Source organism: Neodiprion fabricii, chromosome 7, assembly GCF_021155785.1.
Source record: "Neodiprion fabricii isolate iyNeoFabr1 chromosome 7, iyNeoFabr1.1, whole genome shotgun sequence".
In the NCBI taxonomy this organism is placed as follows: domain Eukaryota; kingdom Metazoa; phylum Arthropoda; class Insecta; order Hymenoptera; family Diprionidae; genus Neodiprion; species Neodiprion fabricii.
The window spans coordinates 18,553,400-18,572,414 of record NC_060245.1 but is presented as its reverse complement, the minus strand read 5'-3'; the positions used below and the strand labels follow the sequence as shown (position 1 = coordinate 18,572,414).

Below are 19,015 nucleotides of genomic sequence, written 5' to 3'. Positions count from 1 at the left end.
AATTCTTGGCTGCATATTTTTATATCGTCATCGCCGAATCGACGCTGATGGCCTAATAAAGTCAACGATCCGTATAATTCCTTCTCGTACATGTATTACAGCGTGATGACTTTATTGACGTTGTTGTATATACGTAATATTACAAGAAAATGATTTTTTTTTTTCTCCTCCACTTATTTTTCTTAATCACGTTTAATCACGACGTTTTATTTTATTTTTCCTATTGCGTTCGATCGTTTTTTTGTGTGTTTTTGTTATTTTTTGTTTTTTCTTTTGTACCAACGAAATTTTCTCAGGAGTGTCCGGATTTTGGGGATATCAGAGCTGAACAATGCGCCAAGTACAACGGAAAATTTTACAAGGGGCAGAGTTATCAGTGGGAACCATTTCCTGATGGTGAGTATTTACTTTATTTTTACGCGTATATGATATTATATAATTTTTATGGCACAAAGGCTTTTTTTATTTATTTTTTTTAACTTCCATTTCTTTTATTTCGAGGGCCAAATACCGGTTTCAGCATTTTTAGCGCGAATGAAATGCTTGAAAAAGTCATGACAAATTTGTTTTCAAATTCAACAACAGATTTTTAGAAAATTTGCTACGAAAATTCTCATCAATTATCGTTACAGATTTCAAAATCACATCTTTGTGTATTGCATTTGGGAACGAAAATGTGACACAAATATGCGCAATTCTAACTCCGCCATATTTAATTTTGAAAGTTTTCCTCAGTCGTATTTTCAACGGTATATCGATTCCACGCGAAAAAACTAAGTCTAAACAGCTTGGATTGTTGTATTTCTTTACTTTGGTATTCGATTGTTATTTGAACTGAAAGAATTAATTTGTTGATAGGTCCTAATTATCGCCGCCATGTTGCCAAGCCCTGCTCTCACGTTCGTTCCCAATAGCTAAGAGAAATTAATATTGATGGTATTCGAATCTCGTGCAAGCGATTGGCCGTTCACTTAGAAATCAAACGGATGAATCTAATTCATTAACACTGATTTCGAACGATTACCGTTCATTGTTTTACAGCCTGCCAATCGATTTCCATTCATTTCCAACGCTACCGCTGATTACCAATGATTTCCGAACGCTCGAGGTGATCATCAGTGATTTCCTTATCGGATAGAGTCACAGGTAATCGCAATGAAATCACTGGGAAACACCTGGAACACTGGGAAGTTCATTGCGAATCAATGGGTAATTACTTGGTAAATCGGAAATCAAGTGTAAAACGGACGGTGAGATGTGGAAATCAATGGAACGTTAATGAATTGAAACCATTTGACGATTATCGCGAAACGTTATAACGATTTTTAACGCCTGCCAGTCGATCATTATTCCTCAAAGCCATCGTCCGATGTATCAAGCGATTCGATTCTCAATCAATCATCAAGATAAATGAACGAGAGAGTTGTCTTCGCGACAACTGATGCATAGAAACATTATAGATGGAAGACAACGAATTAACATGGATAATAAACAATACGGTTAGACTCAATTGTCGGTCAATTCGACAGAGTCTGCTTAAAGGGTAACACCGCTGCAAAAACAAAAGAAGAGCGCTTTTACCAATGTTTTTTTTTTTTTTTTTCTTTTGTTTCTTTGGATACAAAAAACTGTTACAGATATTAATGTTTAAAGAAGTTATTAGGCATATGTTTAAGTGTGATGCGAAAAATTGTTAAAAACAAATAGATGTACAAAAATTGCGACACCGGAGCAATTCTCGCGAGTCGCGTTGAAATCTGCGGTACGTTGTGTAACTAACTGGTGCAAATTTGAATTCAGGAAGAAAAAAAAAAAAAAAAAAAAAAAGACAACCATAGACGGGAAACGATAAACGAACGTGGCAAATATAGTTATACTCGACATTCGTCAAACTCGACAATCCGTTTGAAACAGTTTTGCTTCTTTTACTTGACGTGAAAACTTGTTTCAGCTCCGAACGACTGCGCGTTGAACTGCCGGGCTGTAGGAGAGCGATTTTACGCCACCCTGGAACCGGCCGTCCTGGACGGGACGCCGTGTAGAGGAAACCCACGACGACGCTCCCGGGTTCCCGGAGTCCTTGCCGTAGGCGCCGCCGATCGTTGGCTCTGTGTCGGGGGCCAGTGCAAGGTGATTTGCAGATCACGCCAGCGGCGATAATGCCGTGCCGTTTTTCTTTTTTTCTTTTTCTTTTTTTTCTTTTTCTTCTTTTTCTTCCACTCGCATTTTTTAACACCACGCTGCTGGTTCCCATTTTTTAGTTTTGAAAACCGGAAATCCGAGGTAGGAAACATCGACGATACCTATCGCATCGTCGATATAATGCGCGAGGTTTAACGCTTTCGATGTTAAATACGAACTTGCACGCGGTGGTGTGTTATGTTTATTGTACGCTGAGAAAAATTTCATTTTTTTACGGTAATTAGAAAAATTCGGTAAAACGGGTATCGTAAAAAAAAAAAAAAAAAAAAAACTGTTTGTTGTACTATTTGATGTATGTATGTACATCGGGGTGTTTTTTTTAATTTTTTTTTTTGTTAATTGTTTTCTTACGTACCCTTTGAAAAGTTAGTTTTTAGTATCAAACGAAGCCTCGTTGAAACCAGACTCGTTAGCAAAAATTGTAAAAGGTGAATCATCTGGTTTGAATTTTTCGCACACTCTGACCGATGTATCTGAAAAACTATAGAAGTTAGGAATTCGTTCTTGGTTTCATTTTGTAGATAATCGAGTGTTCTTTAAAATATGTCGTGACTATTACGAGACATTATTTGTATCAGCTTCATTCGTTTTTATTGTAATTCGCATCGATTGTAGAGCATATATGTATATATATATATATACTATATATATATATATAGTGAGTGAAAAAGATAACAAAAGAAAACATGGTCAAAACTACTCAGAGCTTTATAGAAAAGATTGAAGATTCTTTTTAAGAAAACGGGACATGTATAGTCAACAATTTTTTTTTTTTTTTCTCTTTTTACAAATGAAATGTTATATATGAGAACAAGAATGAAGATAACCGAAGTACGATGTGTGTTCGCTATTGATCAAAAATGACCTTAATGATGGAAATCACCAGCATCGATGTAGACGAAATAGCGAGAAATAGCAGTGAGAAATGTCAAAAACCATTTGAAAGATAGTTAAAACGTGGTTAATTCTCGTCGAAAACGGAGGAAGAAAAGTTATTCCGATTCGCGAGTATGAGTATAAAAACAAAACCAAAAAAAAAAAAAAAAAAACAAACAAACAGTGAATTATAAAAAAAAATGAACGAACGTGCTAAAACCTGAAAATATGACCTGAATAATGATTTTTCAATTTATATTCCGTATGAGGATGTTTTAAAAGAGAGAATCTCTTTATTTGCCAAACTCCTTTGAAAAGAATTCTTTTCCCATAGCGAATGAAAAATTTCGCCACTCCCAGTAGAAAGCGAGAAAGTTGCGTATTAAAAATGAACTCGAAGCATTGCCTACACCAAGATATATTGTTGAACAGTAAAATCAATTCGAAGATATCGATAATTATAATTTTCATTTTTGCACATATTCTCAGACCTCGTTTCCTTTGCGAGGTAATGATAAAATTAATCCTTTCAGGGTCACATTTTTCATTTACATGAAACGTAAAAATTATCGGCCAACCTTAGGTTCTTGATTATGATTCAGCAGTTGGAATTTAAAAATTCAAAATGGCGGATCCAATATGGTGGCCATTTTTGATTAATTTCAAATTTTTCCATTCAATTTGCACAAAATTGAATGTCAGTGGGTTTCTTAGGTTGTCGGTTACGAGTCTGCAGTTGGAATTTAAAAATTCAAAATGGCGGATACAATATGGTGGCCATTCTTTACTAAATTCGACTTTTTTCGCCAAATTTGCACCAAAAGGAATACGAAGAGGCTTTTGAGTCACTGGTTACGATTCCGTAGTCAAAATTGAAAAATTCAAAATGGCGGATCCAATACGGTGGCCATTTTTTTTACTAAATTCAACTTTTTTCGTTCAATTTGCACAAGATTGAATGTGAGGGGCCTTTTTAATTGGCCGGTTACGATTCTGCAGTCGGAATAGAAAAATTTAAAACGAATAATCTATTGGATTGGCGTCTATTTTCGACCAATCCGACTGTGTTCGTTCAATTTGCACGTTCAACTGCAAATATTCAGTAACAATTGTAATCAAGCAATTAAAACATGATCAAATTTTGCGACCTCGATTCTCCGTCAGAGTCATTTTAAAAATGTAAAACGGTAACTTCTTGTCGATGTTTCGTTAAGCTAACCTCGCAGACCTAAAGGTAACCTGGAAATGTACAAACGCTTCTGAAAATTGCATTCGCAGTCGGTTGGATGTGACGGTGTCGTTGGTTCGGGTCGAGTCTATGACGCCTGCGGTGTTTGCGGAGGTGAAGGAAACAGCTGTCGACTTTTCGAAGGTATTTTTTTAGAGCCAAAATTATCGGCCGGTCATCAGCTCGTGACGACCATTCCAAAGGGAGCAATTTCGATAAACGTCACGGAGATTCGGCCGTCTAAAAACGCTCTAGGTAAAGTTTATATTAATTTCTAATTAACAATATTCGTTTTAGAATTTATAAAATTAAGGCGACAGTTTTTGTGCTTATCTGCTGGAACAAGGCATAAACGTTACAGTTTTTGCCGTACAAAAAAATAAATGAATAAAGAAATAAAAATCCTTCCAAGGTGTAGAATTTTCAACTCAAATTTTAGAGATGCCTTACGGTTTATGACTTTTTTTTTTTTTTTTATCACGTGTTAACGAAATGAGTGATTTATATAAAAAAAGTCCCAATCGGAAACAGTCCAATTCATTCATCCGTTCAACTTTGTTTAAACTGATAAAGATAAAATTTCGTTTTCGATCATATTTTTATTCATAATTGTAAATATATTCTTCATCATCTTTATATCTTTTCGTCTTTTCCCCATTTTTTTTTCTCACTATTCCGACCCTTTTAAATCCTCGATGAAAGTTTTCACGATAATAGTATTTTCGCCTTCGTTTCTGTCTCAAGTTTCGTTCGTACGAAATGTACACATAACTCATATTATGCTATACGTATTACATAGATGTATACGCAGAAATTAACATACTATACACGCGTATTGTTGTATACCTTGTACACGTATATACATGTATAAATTACGCGTGCGTGATGTTATAAGTCAAGAATTCTGTATATAATGCATTACTCATGCGGTGAATTGGAGGCCTGAAAAGGAAGAAAATTTCTTTTTTCCACAATTCGCAACACTATTATTGTATGTATATACGTCCATGTGGTAATACACAACACGTAATTACATGCACATACAGACAGATCTGTGTAACGTCTATTCAAATTTATTTTTTTATTTTTGCATACGCGAATATAACGGTAGAATTATAAAATTTTTCGAGTACTTGCTTCTTTATTCTTCCTCTCTTGTGATTGTTTCTGAATTTTTGTGTCATTTAATCTTTGCAATCCTTTTTTCAATCGTCTCAAAATTCGTTCATTTGCATTTGAACTTGTGATCGACTCTTGAAAAGTATAGCTGCGTACAATATCTAAAACTTATCGACGATTTGTTATAAATTGGACGGTAGTTTTTCGTGTATTTTTCCATCTTGGTATGTATTCTCTGTCGATCACTTTCTACGTTAGAATTGTTCAAATTCTCTAATTCGTTAGCGGGCAATTTATTTTTACGTCTGTGATAAATGAGAAGTGAAATACTTTGCGCAAAGTTTAAAATAATTTCCTTTTCTTCACTTGTTATACAAGTACATAATGTTGTATAGAAGTATACGAAGTTAAAGAAACAGAAATTTGGAATTCGAGAATCTTGACGTCATAATTACACACATACCTTCTTTCTTTACACTCCATACACTTGTATTTTTATTTCTTACCAAAAATTTCTTGTATACCCAGCTGTGCAGTTGCAAATTGTCACATACACTTCAAACATTATACGCGAAAAGTTAAATATGATACTAATATTTTTTATTATCGTACATGTATAAATTTTTCTCTCGTTTACATTGCAGAATTAAATTTTTTCCCAGTGAAAATAATTTCTGTCATTATGTAACTTTATGAAAAAATTGTAAATTGTAGTAGTTTTTAATACATTTTGGTAATAATTAACCTTGTTCCAACAGGTTAGGTTTATAAAAAACTCGACAGTGCTCGTTTCGACGAGTCAACAATTTTAAAATATTCGATAAAAAATTATATCCATATCAGCGATTGATGTACGAAAAACGAGCGTTAAAATTAAGCTATCAGTTCTACAATTACCTCTGTGAAAAAAGTAACGAAATATCAAGGAAAATTGCGTAAGAAAATTACGACGGGCTTTCAATGCTAATTTGGAAAATTGTACAAATTTTTGTAGAAAATAATTTTTTTTTTCTCCCCGGTTCAGTTTCCTTATTTCGTTTTTAGCATTGAGAGGCGCGAATGGCAGCTTCATACTCAACGCTCCGTCTCCGTCGTCCTTGCTGAGTTCGTCTGGAGCTTACGAAGGTGCCGGGACTGTTTTTTCATATCGTCGTGGAAACCTGATGCATGCCGAAAATATTTGGACCGAAGGTCCACTCGAAGAGCCCGTAGACCTAATGGCGAGTTAATTTTATTCACCTTTTTATTCGACAATTTTGAATTTGACTCTATGTTTCCATAGTTCGATTGTTTTTCTTAAACCCTAATTTTTTTTTTCCACGCAGATTTTATCCGAAGAATTGAATCCAGGGATATTGTATAAATATATGCTGCCGGTTGAGGAGAAATTTGAAGACATCGCGATGCTGGCACCGCCTGTACTCGTTACTGGTAATTAAATTACATCTCGTTTATACAATATGTTACACATTAGGCAAGACGATGCAACCGAAGAAAAGCGAGAATAAGAAGGAGATGAAGAAGGAGAGAAAAAACAGTGTTGCAATTCTAGTTAGTGCAATTACAGAGGAATAGACAAAGAAAGGAATTAACGTGTTTCTTTAGGTCCCAATGAGAAAATCGGCAACGAAATTCCGGAACATTCTGCCCACGTGGTGACGCCGCCAGTGGATCCCAATATGTAAGTATTATATAAAGAAATGAAGAGAAAATCAAAATGGATATCGAAGAGGTGTATTTACTGACTTTGAACTCGACCTCCGCGGCTAAAGGACCAAGTCCGAAGGTGGTAAGGATGCTGCTTCGGGTCGTATAGACGACGAGGCCGTTGATAAAAGGAACTCGAATCAATCTAACGCGATAGGAAAAATGGCCGGCGATCAACCGATGCAGAAAAAATTGATCGGCAAGGATGAACGAAATAGGAAGAAGAACAGGAAGAAGAAAAAGTTCTTCTGGAAAATAGCCTCATTGTCTCCTTGCTCCAAGGCCTGTGGCGGCGGTGAGTGATTGAACTTTTCTTGGCGTTTATGAAAAACTGCAAAACTGTGGATCACGAAGTAGTAGGAAGGAGATAACGGTAAGAAGAATTATCTGAATGCGATTTGAGCGCCTCTTACGGGAAAAAGTGAAGTTTTCGCCGTAAAATGTAAGAAAAAAAGGGCGGTGATCCTAACCTACAAACCATCGTGCCGTAAACATACTCCGTAAATTCGTAAAATACGCATTCAAAGTGAGCGAAAACCGGTGAAAACTGAGTAATTGCTTTTCCAACCAGCGTTAAATCCGAGGAAACGGTGGAAAACGGCGAATCGTAAGATTATTGGGAGAAGGGGGAAGAACGCCATACGGACTTGGCCGCAAGAGGCGCTCAAATCGCATCTTGACAATTCCTCTTGCGTTGCTCCAAAAACCGGGCCAACTTTTGTCGTCTTCTTCTTACTATTCCTTGCGGTGGATTATGCCGAACCGCAACATGGCGTCGAAAAGAAGTGAGATAAGTCAGCTGACAGTTTATTTAGGGGGAGTTGTACGATTATCGAGATTCCGAAATCTTCGTGCAACACGTCAGACTTTTATTTTGTTAAATCGAATCGAGGTTGAGTCAAAAACGAGATAACAAACAAGTTTTAAAATCAAATACGGGAGCCCTGATCATTCTGCATTTTCTGCTGCCAGATGGCGTTGCGTCTTGCTAGGAAAAAATTCTAGGATAAAGGTTTGAAAACTAAAAGTGAATTTCATTGAAATTAGTATATCGCCCCTTAGGGTCGAGGAAAAAGTTTAAAAACCAGAAATTCAATTAAAGGAAGATTGCTTTAAAATCCAGACAAACTTTGTTCAGAAAGTCTTTTAATACTATAATCACATTTGTATTAGCCGTCGGGAATTATTTTGATTGCGAACAGATTCTCTACAATTCGCCTATAACGTGAATTGCTGATAAGTTGATCACGCACTTATTTCATAATAATCCAGTCAATAGACGATGTAAAAAAACAAAACAAAAAAATAAATAAATAAAATCATGACACTCTTTTTATTATAGAGAATATTTCAATCGTAACAAGGGTGAGATTTTTGGTGTTAAAAAAATACGGCGAATTTGCACTGCTATGGGTATAATAATTAAATGTGCAGCTGACGTATTTTTTTTTCTAAACGATGTGAACGCCCCTCGTGTTTCGTAACTTCCATAGACAGTGCACCAGTTCTTGTACGAACGCTGGTGAGAGTGATGGCGTGGAAAATGATGCTTGTTCTCGGAAGGCCTGCAGGTCACCCCGTGTCAACGGGCGAAGATAATTTCATCAAATTCCTATGTTTTCCATGGCGTATGCATAAGCTGTAATACGCATAAATATAGATACTGACGCAGTGGAACCGCGCTGCTGTGCAACAGGCTCTTCCTATATAATATTACACACCGCATATTAGTTACAGCAATAACGATAATTCCTCTAATCACTCTCTCCAATATATTTCCTTTCTTATTTCTTGCGAGCTCCAGTTTGTGGCTCATCGCTGCCGTGCCTAATCATGACCTGCAAGCCGGGTATTATTTTATTATTTTTTACACCCATAGAACCCATGGACGCCGTTCTTTAAGTAACAAGACCACCCGATTCCGCTATCAGCTCGTAAACCATGCGAGTTATCAGGGAAAACAAAATTGTTGAAGAGTTCGAAAGGGGAAAGTAATAGAAAACAAAAATAGGAACAGCTTTTACACATGTTTCAAACTGTTTCGCGGCGTGTTTTGTTCTTGGTCGATTTTTAAATACGAATTAAAACCCTCCTTCGAAATAACGTAAAATTCAACTTAGCACTAATTCACATTTCGTTAATTTTTATTCAAAGATGTCGATTCTCTCTGGATCATAAATTCATCTTACATATTGAAAGACATCGTCTACGCGATTAGAATACTACGCACTCTTCAAAAATCTGTGACTAAAAATGGTATCTTTATTCTAAAACCCGTAAACTTTTTTGTATTCTGGGAATTTTTCGTACTCCATTTTGCGATTTTGTCCATTCATTATCAAATATTTTTCTTCGCAGGCGTGCAATACGCGACGTTCAAATGCTTCCGAGAAAGCACGCAGGCAACGGCGCCCGAAAGAAGATGCAAAAACGTTGCTCGACCACCTTCTCCACCGCCTTTAAGGTGCAACACGCTGCCGTGTCCCGCAAGGTTTGGAATTCAAAATGTAACCTCACTGAAATCGGTCAAAGAATTATCAAAATATCGATTTTATCGCTGAAAACTGATGAATCTGTAAAACCCTCTCCATAATTATTAGCTACGTCATACGCTAAGTATTCGAGAAAAACCAAAAGATTTTATTCAACAAATGAAAACTGTAATTTAAAAAAATTTCGCGTAAATTCTAATCCCAAAATACTTTTTACCATTGTCAAATTTTCCCTAGAATCCCCTATATGCATAGTATAATCAAAGAATATGCAAATTGTGTGTATGGTACAGAAGAGACTTTCAGAATTCTAACTTTTTTTGGGATAAAATCCTATTTTTGTAATTTTTAACCCATCGCTATCCTCTATTTTCGTTTCTGATCATTTCCTTTTCCTTTTTTCTTCACTTTCAACCGAAAATGCGTAAATTCTTTCATTCGCACAGATGGCGAGCCGGTCCGTGGAGTCAGTGTTCGGTGACTTGCGGCACCGGAATTCAGACCCGAAAGCTCGAATGCGTTCAGGAGTTGAACCCCAAGTTGACAATGCGCGTTGCTTCCGGTGCTTGCATTGAGAAACCCGATTTAAAAACGACCACTCAGTGCAGGCTAACTTCCTGCATATTTCCTCGGGCTCCTCCTGAGGCGAGACAAATGCATCCGCAGGTCGAAGCCATCCCGAAGGAATCCCATTGGACGACCGGAAATTGGGGAGAAGTGAGTGCAGATTGACGTTTTATTTACTTACACTTAAATATGTCGGTTTGTGTTTTAACTATTCTCCATTATTCGTCGGTGGTTAATTTTTAGCAATGAATTTTAACGCGTTTGTGAAAACGACAGCGATAATAAATCAGGGAACGTTAGGTTTTCCTTTTCCATCCTGCAATCGGAAGATCCAATTTTTCAAATAGTAGCTCAGTTATACTGTAATACTGTAAATTCGGGCTGTGCAATTAATGAATTACAATCTTAGACTTTGATTAATCGTTATTCCCAGTTAAACGATTAACCGATTAATCTTAAACAATGACGATTATTTGAAATGGTCGATTGATCGACTAACTGGTAAAACGTTCAATCAAACTATATACTGTTCTAATATTTTTGGAATTTTTCAAAAGTTTTCGACGACCGAATAAGAAAATCAGGATTAAGATTATCGTTGAAAAATCATAAGAATAACGTAATATTTCGTTGTTTACGAAAAACTAGATAAATTGAACAATTTCTCAGGATTTAAGTTATCGTGAAATTATATTATGCAAAAAAATCGAGAAATTCCGGACCCTTATGTTATCTTTATTATTTTTTCTTTCCCGTCTTTTTCGTCGGCAGTGTTCGAGCACCTGTGGTCCGGCGATTCGTAAACGAGAGGTGATATGCATAACAGCAGGATCGACAACCTGCCCCGATGAAACAAGACCCGCGAACAAAACAACTTGCGATTCTTTACCCGAGTGCAACAGGATCCCTGCTCAAAATGCGCCCTGGCTGTACACAGACTGGTCGTCTCAGGTGAAAGACAATAGACAGAAGGAATAAAAAGAAAATGGCGAAACACTGGCGTATAATAATGGTGATAATAATAATAATGTTTTGTTTCCTTTTTTTTCTATATAATGCAGTGTTCCGCCGAGTGCGGAATCGGTTTGCGAACTCGTCAAATCGTCTGTAGTGACGTTAACGAGGTGTTTTGCGACGCCTCGAAAAAACCAAACCTTGTCCAATCTTGTACCGGAAATGGTACACACTGTGACCGGATGCGGTATCAGTGGTTCGTTGGAGCTTGGAGTCCGGTGAGTAGATTGCTGAGACAAATTCTGTATTGATCAGCATGATCTCTATTGGACGAGGAATGGAAAAGAACCCGATGGAAATTGAAATTAATGTATTACTGGCCTGATTTCTGTTTTTCGGATTTTGAAAGTCATGCGTGCAGTAAACGCAAACTACGCGAAACTCAGAGAACGTTTGAATTCACTTGATATCTTCATCAAAAATCCCAAAAAATAATTACAAAGTATAAGATTCGGCACAATTATACATATAATATCGAAGTTTCCTTTATTTCCTTAACTTTTTAACCGGAATTTGTAATTCTACGTTGAGTGAATAGTTGCAGTCTATCGTTATTGTTATTATTAATTATCATCACCGAGTGATTGCAGCTTTATACTGTTTTCGTTTAATTAATAATTCCTGTCTTGCACTGTGGTGGATTAAATGGTTATTTGGATGAAAAATTTCATCAGTGTAGTCGAGTACTGAAGTGAACAAAAATAATGAAGTCCCATTTCTTCTTAACATCAGAATTTTCAAAAATTGAAGCAAGTAAGGTTTAATGAAAAATACAACAGTACGACGTCACCCATGTCACGTTGCATCGGTTATGAATCCATATTTTACAAAATACAATAATATTACAGTAAAATTCAATTAATCCTAAGTTATTGTTATACTCGCAATTAACTCATACACGGAAAAAGAAAGTATAAGACCCAATTGTTTTAAATTTCTCTGCTTTACTGGGAAATGTCCCCATGACGCGTCATAGCCTAGTTTTCGGCGCCATTTTGTTGCCACATAACCTAAGTTCGCAATTTTTTTATTGTAATTTTTTGGGTTCCAAATTATCAATGTCATATAAATTAATGACATATAATCAATCGTACGCTTGTTCAACCAACCATACGCGGAAAACACGGACAACGGTCAGCTGTCACAACTTAGTCGTATCTTACGTCACAGAACGTGACGTCATACCAAGAATAAATCCCTACCTATAAATATCGATCTTTACGGCTTATTCGAAAATAATACAACTATAATCTGTTTGATTAATTTTCAACCAATGTTATGGACAACATTTTTCACTCATTATTTCGATTTATTGAAAAAATGTTAACAATTATGGGAATAATTTTCCAGCCAAAATGACGGTGTAATGACAATAGAATCCAGACTAATGTTTTCAGCATGATACGGATAATTCGAAATTACCCGTGATGCTTCGTTTCACCGATTTCACTTACCTTTAATACAGTGCACCGTTAGCTGCGGTCCGGGTTCTCAGCATCGCGACGTGGCTTGCCTAGCGTCAAAGGGTGGCGATTTGAAAATCGTCGGGGAAACCAATTGTCGCGAATTGACGCGGCCTGAAACAGATCAGAGATGCCTAAGGCCGCCGTGTCCCGTAGAATGGTTCACATCCGACTGGTCCGAGGTAAATTACTAATACCAATTCGAGAACCATTTCGATTCACAAATTTTTCACCATTTTTAACCCTCAGTGCACCCAGAGCTGTGGGCCCGGCACGCAGAGCCGAGTTGTTCGTTGTCTTTTCGAAGGAGTTCCGACCACCGGTTGTGCAAAATCTAGCGAACCAAAGTCTCGAAGAACGTGCGAAAAGCAGCCATGCAAATCGAAGGCCAATTTCGACATTCCGCCGAAACCACCGAAAAGTAAGAAATTTTGCGACGAGAAACTAATTATTTACTGCAAAAAATTTCTCATTTATCGTTAAATGTAATGTTTATACGTTTTTTTTTTTTTCATTAAAAAAGAAAAAGAATACAGAGAAATAGGAAACGATGTAGTCAGAATCAGTTCTATTATTATTATTATTTTTTCTTTGTTTACTGTTAATTCATATCACTATCATTATAATGTATAACATAATGTTATTTGTTTCCAGAGGTTCACGAAAAGTCCGACTGCGTTGACAAATATCCAAATTGTAGTCTGGTCTTGAAGGCTCGATTGTGTCGAATAAAGTACTACAAGCATTCCTGCTGCAGCTGCCGCGACCATCTATGAGTGAAGTCGAATAAATGTCAAACTTTTTTCAAACTCATTGTCGCCACAATCCGTTGAATTCTGAAAACGAAGCCTGCGTATGTCGGTATAGTCGTAATTCGTATTCTTTTATCTTTTGTCGCTTTAATTAAATTACAGTGCGAAAGAAAAAGAAATAGCCAGTGGATAAATAAGGTGTGAAACGCCTGTTACGATCATAACAAAATACGGAATCTCATTTGTTGCAAAGAAACAAAAAAATAGATTTTATTAGAATTTAACTCTCGTAATATTGCAAAATTTATTTTACTTTCAATTCCCTTAGATTGCATCTTGTCGCGCATGAACAGTATTTGCCAATATCGTTATTTGGCTGTATAAGTGACAAAACGATATTATATTAACGATTAAAGATCTTTCGACGGGCTTGTATGTATAATATTATACCTATATAAGTACAGTTAATTGTAATAGTACGAATTTCTATTTAATATAATATTTAAAATTTATTACTATCTATTATGTATAAATTATCATTGTATCACACTGTCATCAGACTTTATCAATATCGTATTCGAGTATAAATTATTATACACGACGTAGATTAGTTTCTAACTAAAAGCATGAAGATTTTTAGAAACAATTGAGATGTGAGAAGATTGACTGTCGCTTTCTAGAATTTTTCTTCTTTTCTAAAGTGACGCACGCGAGGTAATTACGGATTTCAAATCGCGTGAAACGTAAACGGCGGTTTTTGTTATTTCTCTTTTTTACTTTTGTCAGTCACTCTTCTCCCTGCGAGATCTATCAATCAGTTTCTTCGTTTATACTTACCTTTTATAGGTATTCGAAGGGGATTATGACGCGCGCTATTCACAAACGTATATAGATGCATACATGCATGTACTTCTTTTTAATCGTAGCTTATAAATCACAGTCATATTATTCCGCGTTTGAAATTATAATTCAGCTAAGCGTATGTAACGCTACTACTACTGCCTGACTGTCTTGTGATGGTCGTTTATTCATGTGGCTGACAGAGTATGATGATGGAATATGTATATGTATGCGGCTTGCCGAGAGATTCGTCGCGGCAATTAAAAAAAAAAAATATACTCGCATATATGTATATTTTTTCACATCGCTGTATTTCAACACCCAGGTAAAAATAACTCTTTTGCACGCAGAGATGCGCGATAGTGTGACGAATGGCAGATCTATTCAACCTGATAACTCTTTGGAATTTATAATTTAAACGCTGTTTTCTCCCCCTTTTTCCCACCTCCTCTTCTTCTTTTCCAACAAACTTTCATTCGTTATGCCTAGTTAAAATGAAACGTGAGAGTAGAATTACATGAAGATTTTGACGACAATAAAGTTATGATTAATTATTCTTTGCACCTAAGAGAATTGAATAATTATGAAAAAAATTAGGAACATTGACTTATCGCGATGAATAATTACTCTTATAACTTGGCAAAGTAGAAAAACAAAAGAGTTTCTCACTACTAATCAAGGTATTGAAATTTATGCGTCGAGATTCTTGTTTCACCTCCTGATTTCTTTTCATTGTCAAGTATCAGGCTATTTTGCTTCAATCACTTCGACTGATAATCGTACATAACTTCTCAGAGTGGATGAAAGTCATGAAACTATGTATAGGCAATAAGATATATAATTGTGATGTAACGCGATGAACGAAGCGTGTCGATAGTCGGTAATTAATTACTACTCATAAATATTAAATTAACGAGTTGTAGTATAATTGATTAACAATAAGTGTGAAAAATCTGTAAAAGTGAAACAAAAGAAATTGAATATTCAATAGCATCTACACGATTTATATCAATACAATATGTAATGCTTTGGATTGTAATAATTGCGACAAGTGCAGTTAAATATCTTTATTTATATGCGTTTTAAGTGTTAACGTGATTATTCGACAAAAAACAATATTGCGAGATTAAAAGCTTTGTTGACATTTAGATAACAGCAATCAAACAATGCATGCATGTATTAGCATCAGTTCAGTCTACGTTATTAAAACGCGAAAACCGAAACTACATCGCATTTTTATACTTTCATTGGAAATATATAAATTTTTCTTCAACCGTAGACCGAATATAATAGTAAGTAACAGGAGCAATCAAATTCAATTTTTATACAAATAATATAATTTGAACCGTGCTCGCTGATGTATTTCTATATCAAAGAAATTACTAATATTATGCTTAGCTTTACTAGTATTATACGAATCCGTATTACTGTTACTTAGTTGATAGAATTACATTAAACGATGCATTAGTATTGTATGAAAAACATCGTTTAAAATTATTCAAGCTTACGTGAACTGCCATTAATATAGTATTTTACGACTGTTTGTATATATGTATAATACATAGTATGTATACAATACTTTGGAATTGCAGTCTTATTATAACTAGCAAATATCAATATCAAATTAATGCGCCAGAGAGCATGGTAGTTTAAAAATATATCTTCAACTTGTCTTTTTTTGATTCGAATAGCACAAAAAATTTACTTCGATGCTTATTGACTTTTCACACGCTCCGATGAAATGAGGAAACGGATAAGTTGCACGTTCACGGCGAAAACAAGCGAACAAGGTGGAAAATATAAACATGCTATATATATTTGATATAAAAATAGTGTAAAGCCAATTAATCTTATCGTAAATACATAATAAGTAATTATAGATGGCAGTTAAGTGATGTGAAAAAAAAATTAATTAATAAAAATGCAAGTATATGTTATATAACAGGTTATCATAAAATTTCGTATAAGATGTATAAATATATATATATATTTTATAGAAGAAATAATTTTTCTAAGAGAAACAAATAAGATCCAAACGAACGATATAAAAAAAAAGAAATTTTATATAATTAATTCTTGCTTGTTTTTCGATTATCTGTTATGATCATCGGCATTTACTCATCATGAACGGAAAAACATTTTTCATATTTATTTATTTCGTAGGTAGTGCTGGAAAGAAAAATGCAATTTTTGTTCTTTAATACAAATTTAATTCGACCTTTCCTCAATAGTGATTCAATTTTCAGGAGATACCAATACTTAGGACAGTCTTACTTTTCCTCGTACGGCGGAATATGGCCATAAATGTCGCTCAGCGAAATTGATGAGTTATTACAAGAAAACGATAAAGCAATGCCTGTTGCTTTTAATTACTCGTCGTGCTTTAACGAATCACCTTTACCGACCCACCTTTCCTTTAGTGGGACATTCACTCCCAAGTCTCTGAGAGCAGCTTTGATGTCTTCCGCAAGAATATGATCGTGGTTCCGCATGACCGTTTGTAACAGATCTTCGATACCATGCTCCAAAAATTCACGTGACTCGGTTTTATTTCTAACAGACATATTTCTCACAGCCCAAGCAGCTTTTCTTATCACGTTGCTATTGTTTGGATGCGCCTTTATTGTGTCTACGATCACTAATGGTGCACCACAATCGTAAAAAACACCTGCGTTAGATGGATTCCTCAGTGTCAATGCTGAGATACAACCCATTCCTGCTGCAGCAATTGTCTCAAAGTTCTGTAAGTCAGGAAATAATACGGATTTATAAAATATTGACTCAATCTGTGTAAAACTATCGACTGAAATTTACTACCTTAAGTCTGTTAATTGCAGATACAATCAGAGGCACCCCGCCAGATGTGACAATCTGAGCTTTGATATCATCGTTTCCCGCCAGAGCTTTGAGCAACTTCAACGCTTGTCGATTCAGCTTTTCTGCATCAGGAAAATCGACCATTACATCGAGGATAAATTTCAAACCACCGGCATCGTGTACTGTCTGGCAAAATTCATTTCTGACAATCAGAGATGCCAGAGTGAGCATCAAATCTCCGACAACGCTTTTGTCGTTTTGGAATCCTGGAAAATTTATTTGTTGATTACATTTAAATGTAATTTATATATGTTGTATATGTAATGATAGGGACAATAATTACTTTGAAGCAAAGCAGTCAGCGGAGCAAGGGAATCTCGCGCAATAGCAGTTGCATGTTCGTGGGCTCTTCCATATTCGTGTCTAATATCATCATCTAGTACCAAAGCCCTGAATACCGCACAAATGTCCTGCAACTCGCTTCCCGCCGTTTCTTTTTTGTCTAACAGTTGTTTAAGCTTATCGAGGATGTTGGCTTTGAATATATTTTGCCTGTTCAGTTCGTGCCTTATACAACATTCTCGTACCCAACGAAGTACCACCTGCACCGTCAATATGCCCCTCTGGCAGTCCAAAAGTCTGCAAAATGAATTTGTGAAACAGTTTATGCATTGAAAATTGAAGTCGCAAACAAATCATACATTTCTCATACTTTCTGATTCTTCATAGAAAACACAGTGAATAGTAGTACTAACTCTATTTGTAAAGCGATGCCTTTGTCGTCTAATAAATCCGGGTATCCAGTCATTAGAGAAGTGATTGTTTTCAGCGCTGGTACCAGTATCGTGTCATTGTCTTTGGATTCCTCGATTATATCGATCAATGTAGAATAGGCTCCGAGCTTCGCAGCGAGAATACGTCTCGCCATGTCCTTTTTTAGTTCAGTTTCAAGATTCTGTAGAGTTGCAACAATCTCTGTATCATCTTTGTTGCTTGATTTGAAACATTCGATCACTGCATTCAGACAGGCTTCTATCGTTTCGGAGTTGGTAGTAATGACCAAATCCTTAATCACGTTACTCAGGTCGATGCCCTGGAAATAAAAGGTTGGGCAATAATGATATCTCTACAGATATTTGAGACTGGACTTGACTGGACTCCGAAACGGAGCGGGTTGACTTAGCGAATGGAGAATTTTCTTCTTGGTTAGAAAAACTGTTATCGTTGGATAAAGATTGTTCTATATTCAGGCGAGTGTTAAAAAATACGTACTTGGGCCTCGAATTGTTTGATAGCATCGTCGATCGCTTCTTCGGCCGTCATCGAGAATTCTTCAATATTTTCCTTTACGACTTCGTCGTAGGTTTCTTGCGTTATAACGCGAGCCATGATCGAGTGTTTCTTGCTTAGTTAGTCGAATTGAAAATATGATAAATCTTTACACGAACGCGAATTATCACCAGCACGTCTCGTCCCTGATCAACGATCACTACATTACCATCTTTGGCAATATGAGGCACTTTCAGGCCTTGTTGTTTTCATCCCTACTTTATTTCTTTTCAACAGAAATTCTACGTATTTCAAATCTTCGTACCTGGTGGCGCCACTTAAACCTCAACAGATAACGACGCCTTGCCGTGATTACATCAAATAAAATGTGTGTGTTAGATCATTGCCAATTTGGCATTGTTGGTAATTGTCGCGAGACGTCGAGGTTACGAAAATACGCGCGGGAGCTCTCTCAGGCTCCTCAAACTGCTAGCCTGGTGGACTTTATAGCGTAATGATAAAGGCTGCTGATGGGAGCGAAAAAAAATAGCAGGATTCTGCTATGCTGAATCGATTTTACATTGGAATCCCATAAAACCTTAGAGCCATCTTAGAGCATATAGACATGTAGCGAGCCAGTCATATCTTTAAAGAGGCTGATTATAAAAG

General features: G+C 36.1%; 2 protein-coding genes across 4 annotated transcripts in view; one reads left to right on the top strand and one right to left on the bottom strand.

Annotated features, from left to right (window-relative positions):
* The window catches only part of LOC124186638 (thrombospondin type-1 domain-containing protein 4-like), a 66,493-nt gene extending 49,584 nt beyond the window's left edge, over positions 1-16,909 (top strand). For all 3 annotated transcript variants that reach the window (XM_046578493.1, XM_046578494.1, XM_046578492.1), the window contains 14 exons: positions 297-396; positions 1,952-2,130; positions 4,357-4,561; positions 6,470-6,645; positions 6,751-6,856; positions 7,031-7,106; positions 7,198-7,427; positions 9,491-9,623; positions 10,071-10,341; positions 10,963-11,142; positions 11,253-11,423; positions 12,671-12,850; positions 12,918-13,089; positions 13,323-16,909. In XM_046578493.1, the coding sequence (XP_046434449.1) occupies positions 297-396; positions 1,952-2,130; positions 4,357-4,561; positions 6,470-6,645; positions 6,751-6,856; positions 7,031-7,106; positions 7,198-7,427; positions 9,491-9,623; positions 10,071-10,341; positions 10,963-11,142; positions 11,253-11,423; positions 12,671-12,850; positions 12,918-13,089; positions 13,323-13,444 (2,301 nt within the window). In that variant the 3' untranslated portion in view covers positions 13,445-16,909. The remainder of the gene's footprint in view (positions 1-296; positions 397-1,951; positions 2,131-4,356; positions 4,562-6,469; positions 6,646-6,750; positions 6,857-7,030; positions 7,107-7,197; positions 7,428-9,490; positions 9,624-10,070; positions 10,342-10,962; positions 11,143-11,252; positions 11,424-12,670; positions 12,851-12,917; positions 13,090-13,322) is intronic.
* Positions 15,951-18,688, bottom strand: LOC124186643 (armadillo repeat-containing protein 6 homolog). Its single transcript, XM_046578508.1, has 5 exons — positions 18,350-18,688; positions 17,833-18,170; positions 17,421-17,716; positions 17,078-17,343; positions 15,951-17,001 (listed from the first exon to the last, which is right to left on the bottom strand). The coding sequence occupies exons 1-5, from the start codon at positions 18,464-18,466 to the stop codon at positions 16,630-16,632; spliced, it is 1,389 nt and encodes a 462-aa protein (XP_046434464.1). The 5' UTR covers positions 18,467-18,688; the 3' UTR covers positions 15,951-16,629.
* Between the last annotated feature and the right edge of the window lie 327 nt (positions 18,689-19,015).

Excerpts from the sequence above, each read along its gene's own strand:
- LOC124186643 (XM_046578508.1), bottom strand. The coding sequence starts at position 18,466 with ATGGCTCGCGTTATAACGCAAGAAACCTACGACGAAGTCGTAAAGGAA. Across the intron at positions 17,344-17,420 it reads GCTGACTGCTTTGCTTCAAA|GATTCCAAAACGACAAAAGC; the intron begins GTAATTATTGTC and ends TAAATTTTCCAG. Across the intron at positions 17,002-17,077 it reads CTGCAATTAACAGACTTAAG|AACTTTGAGACAATTGCTGC; the intron begins GTAGTAAATTTC and ends CCTGACTTACAG.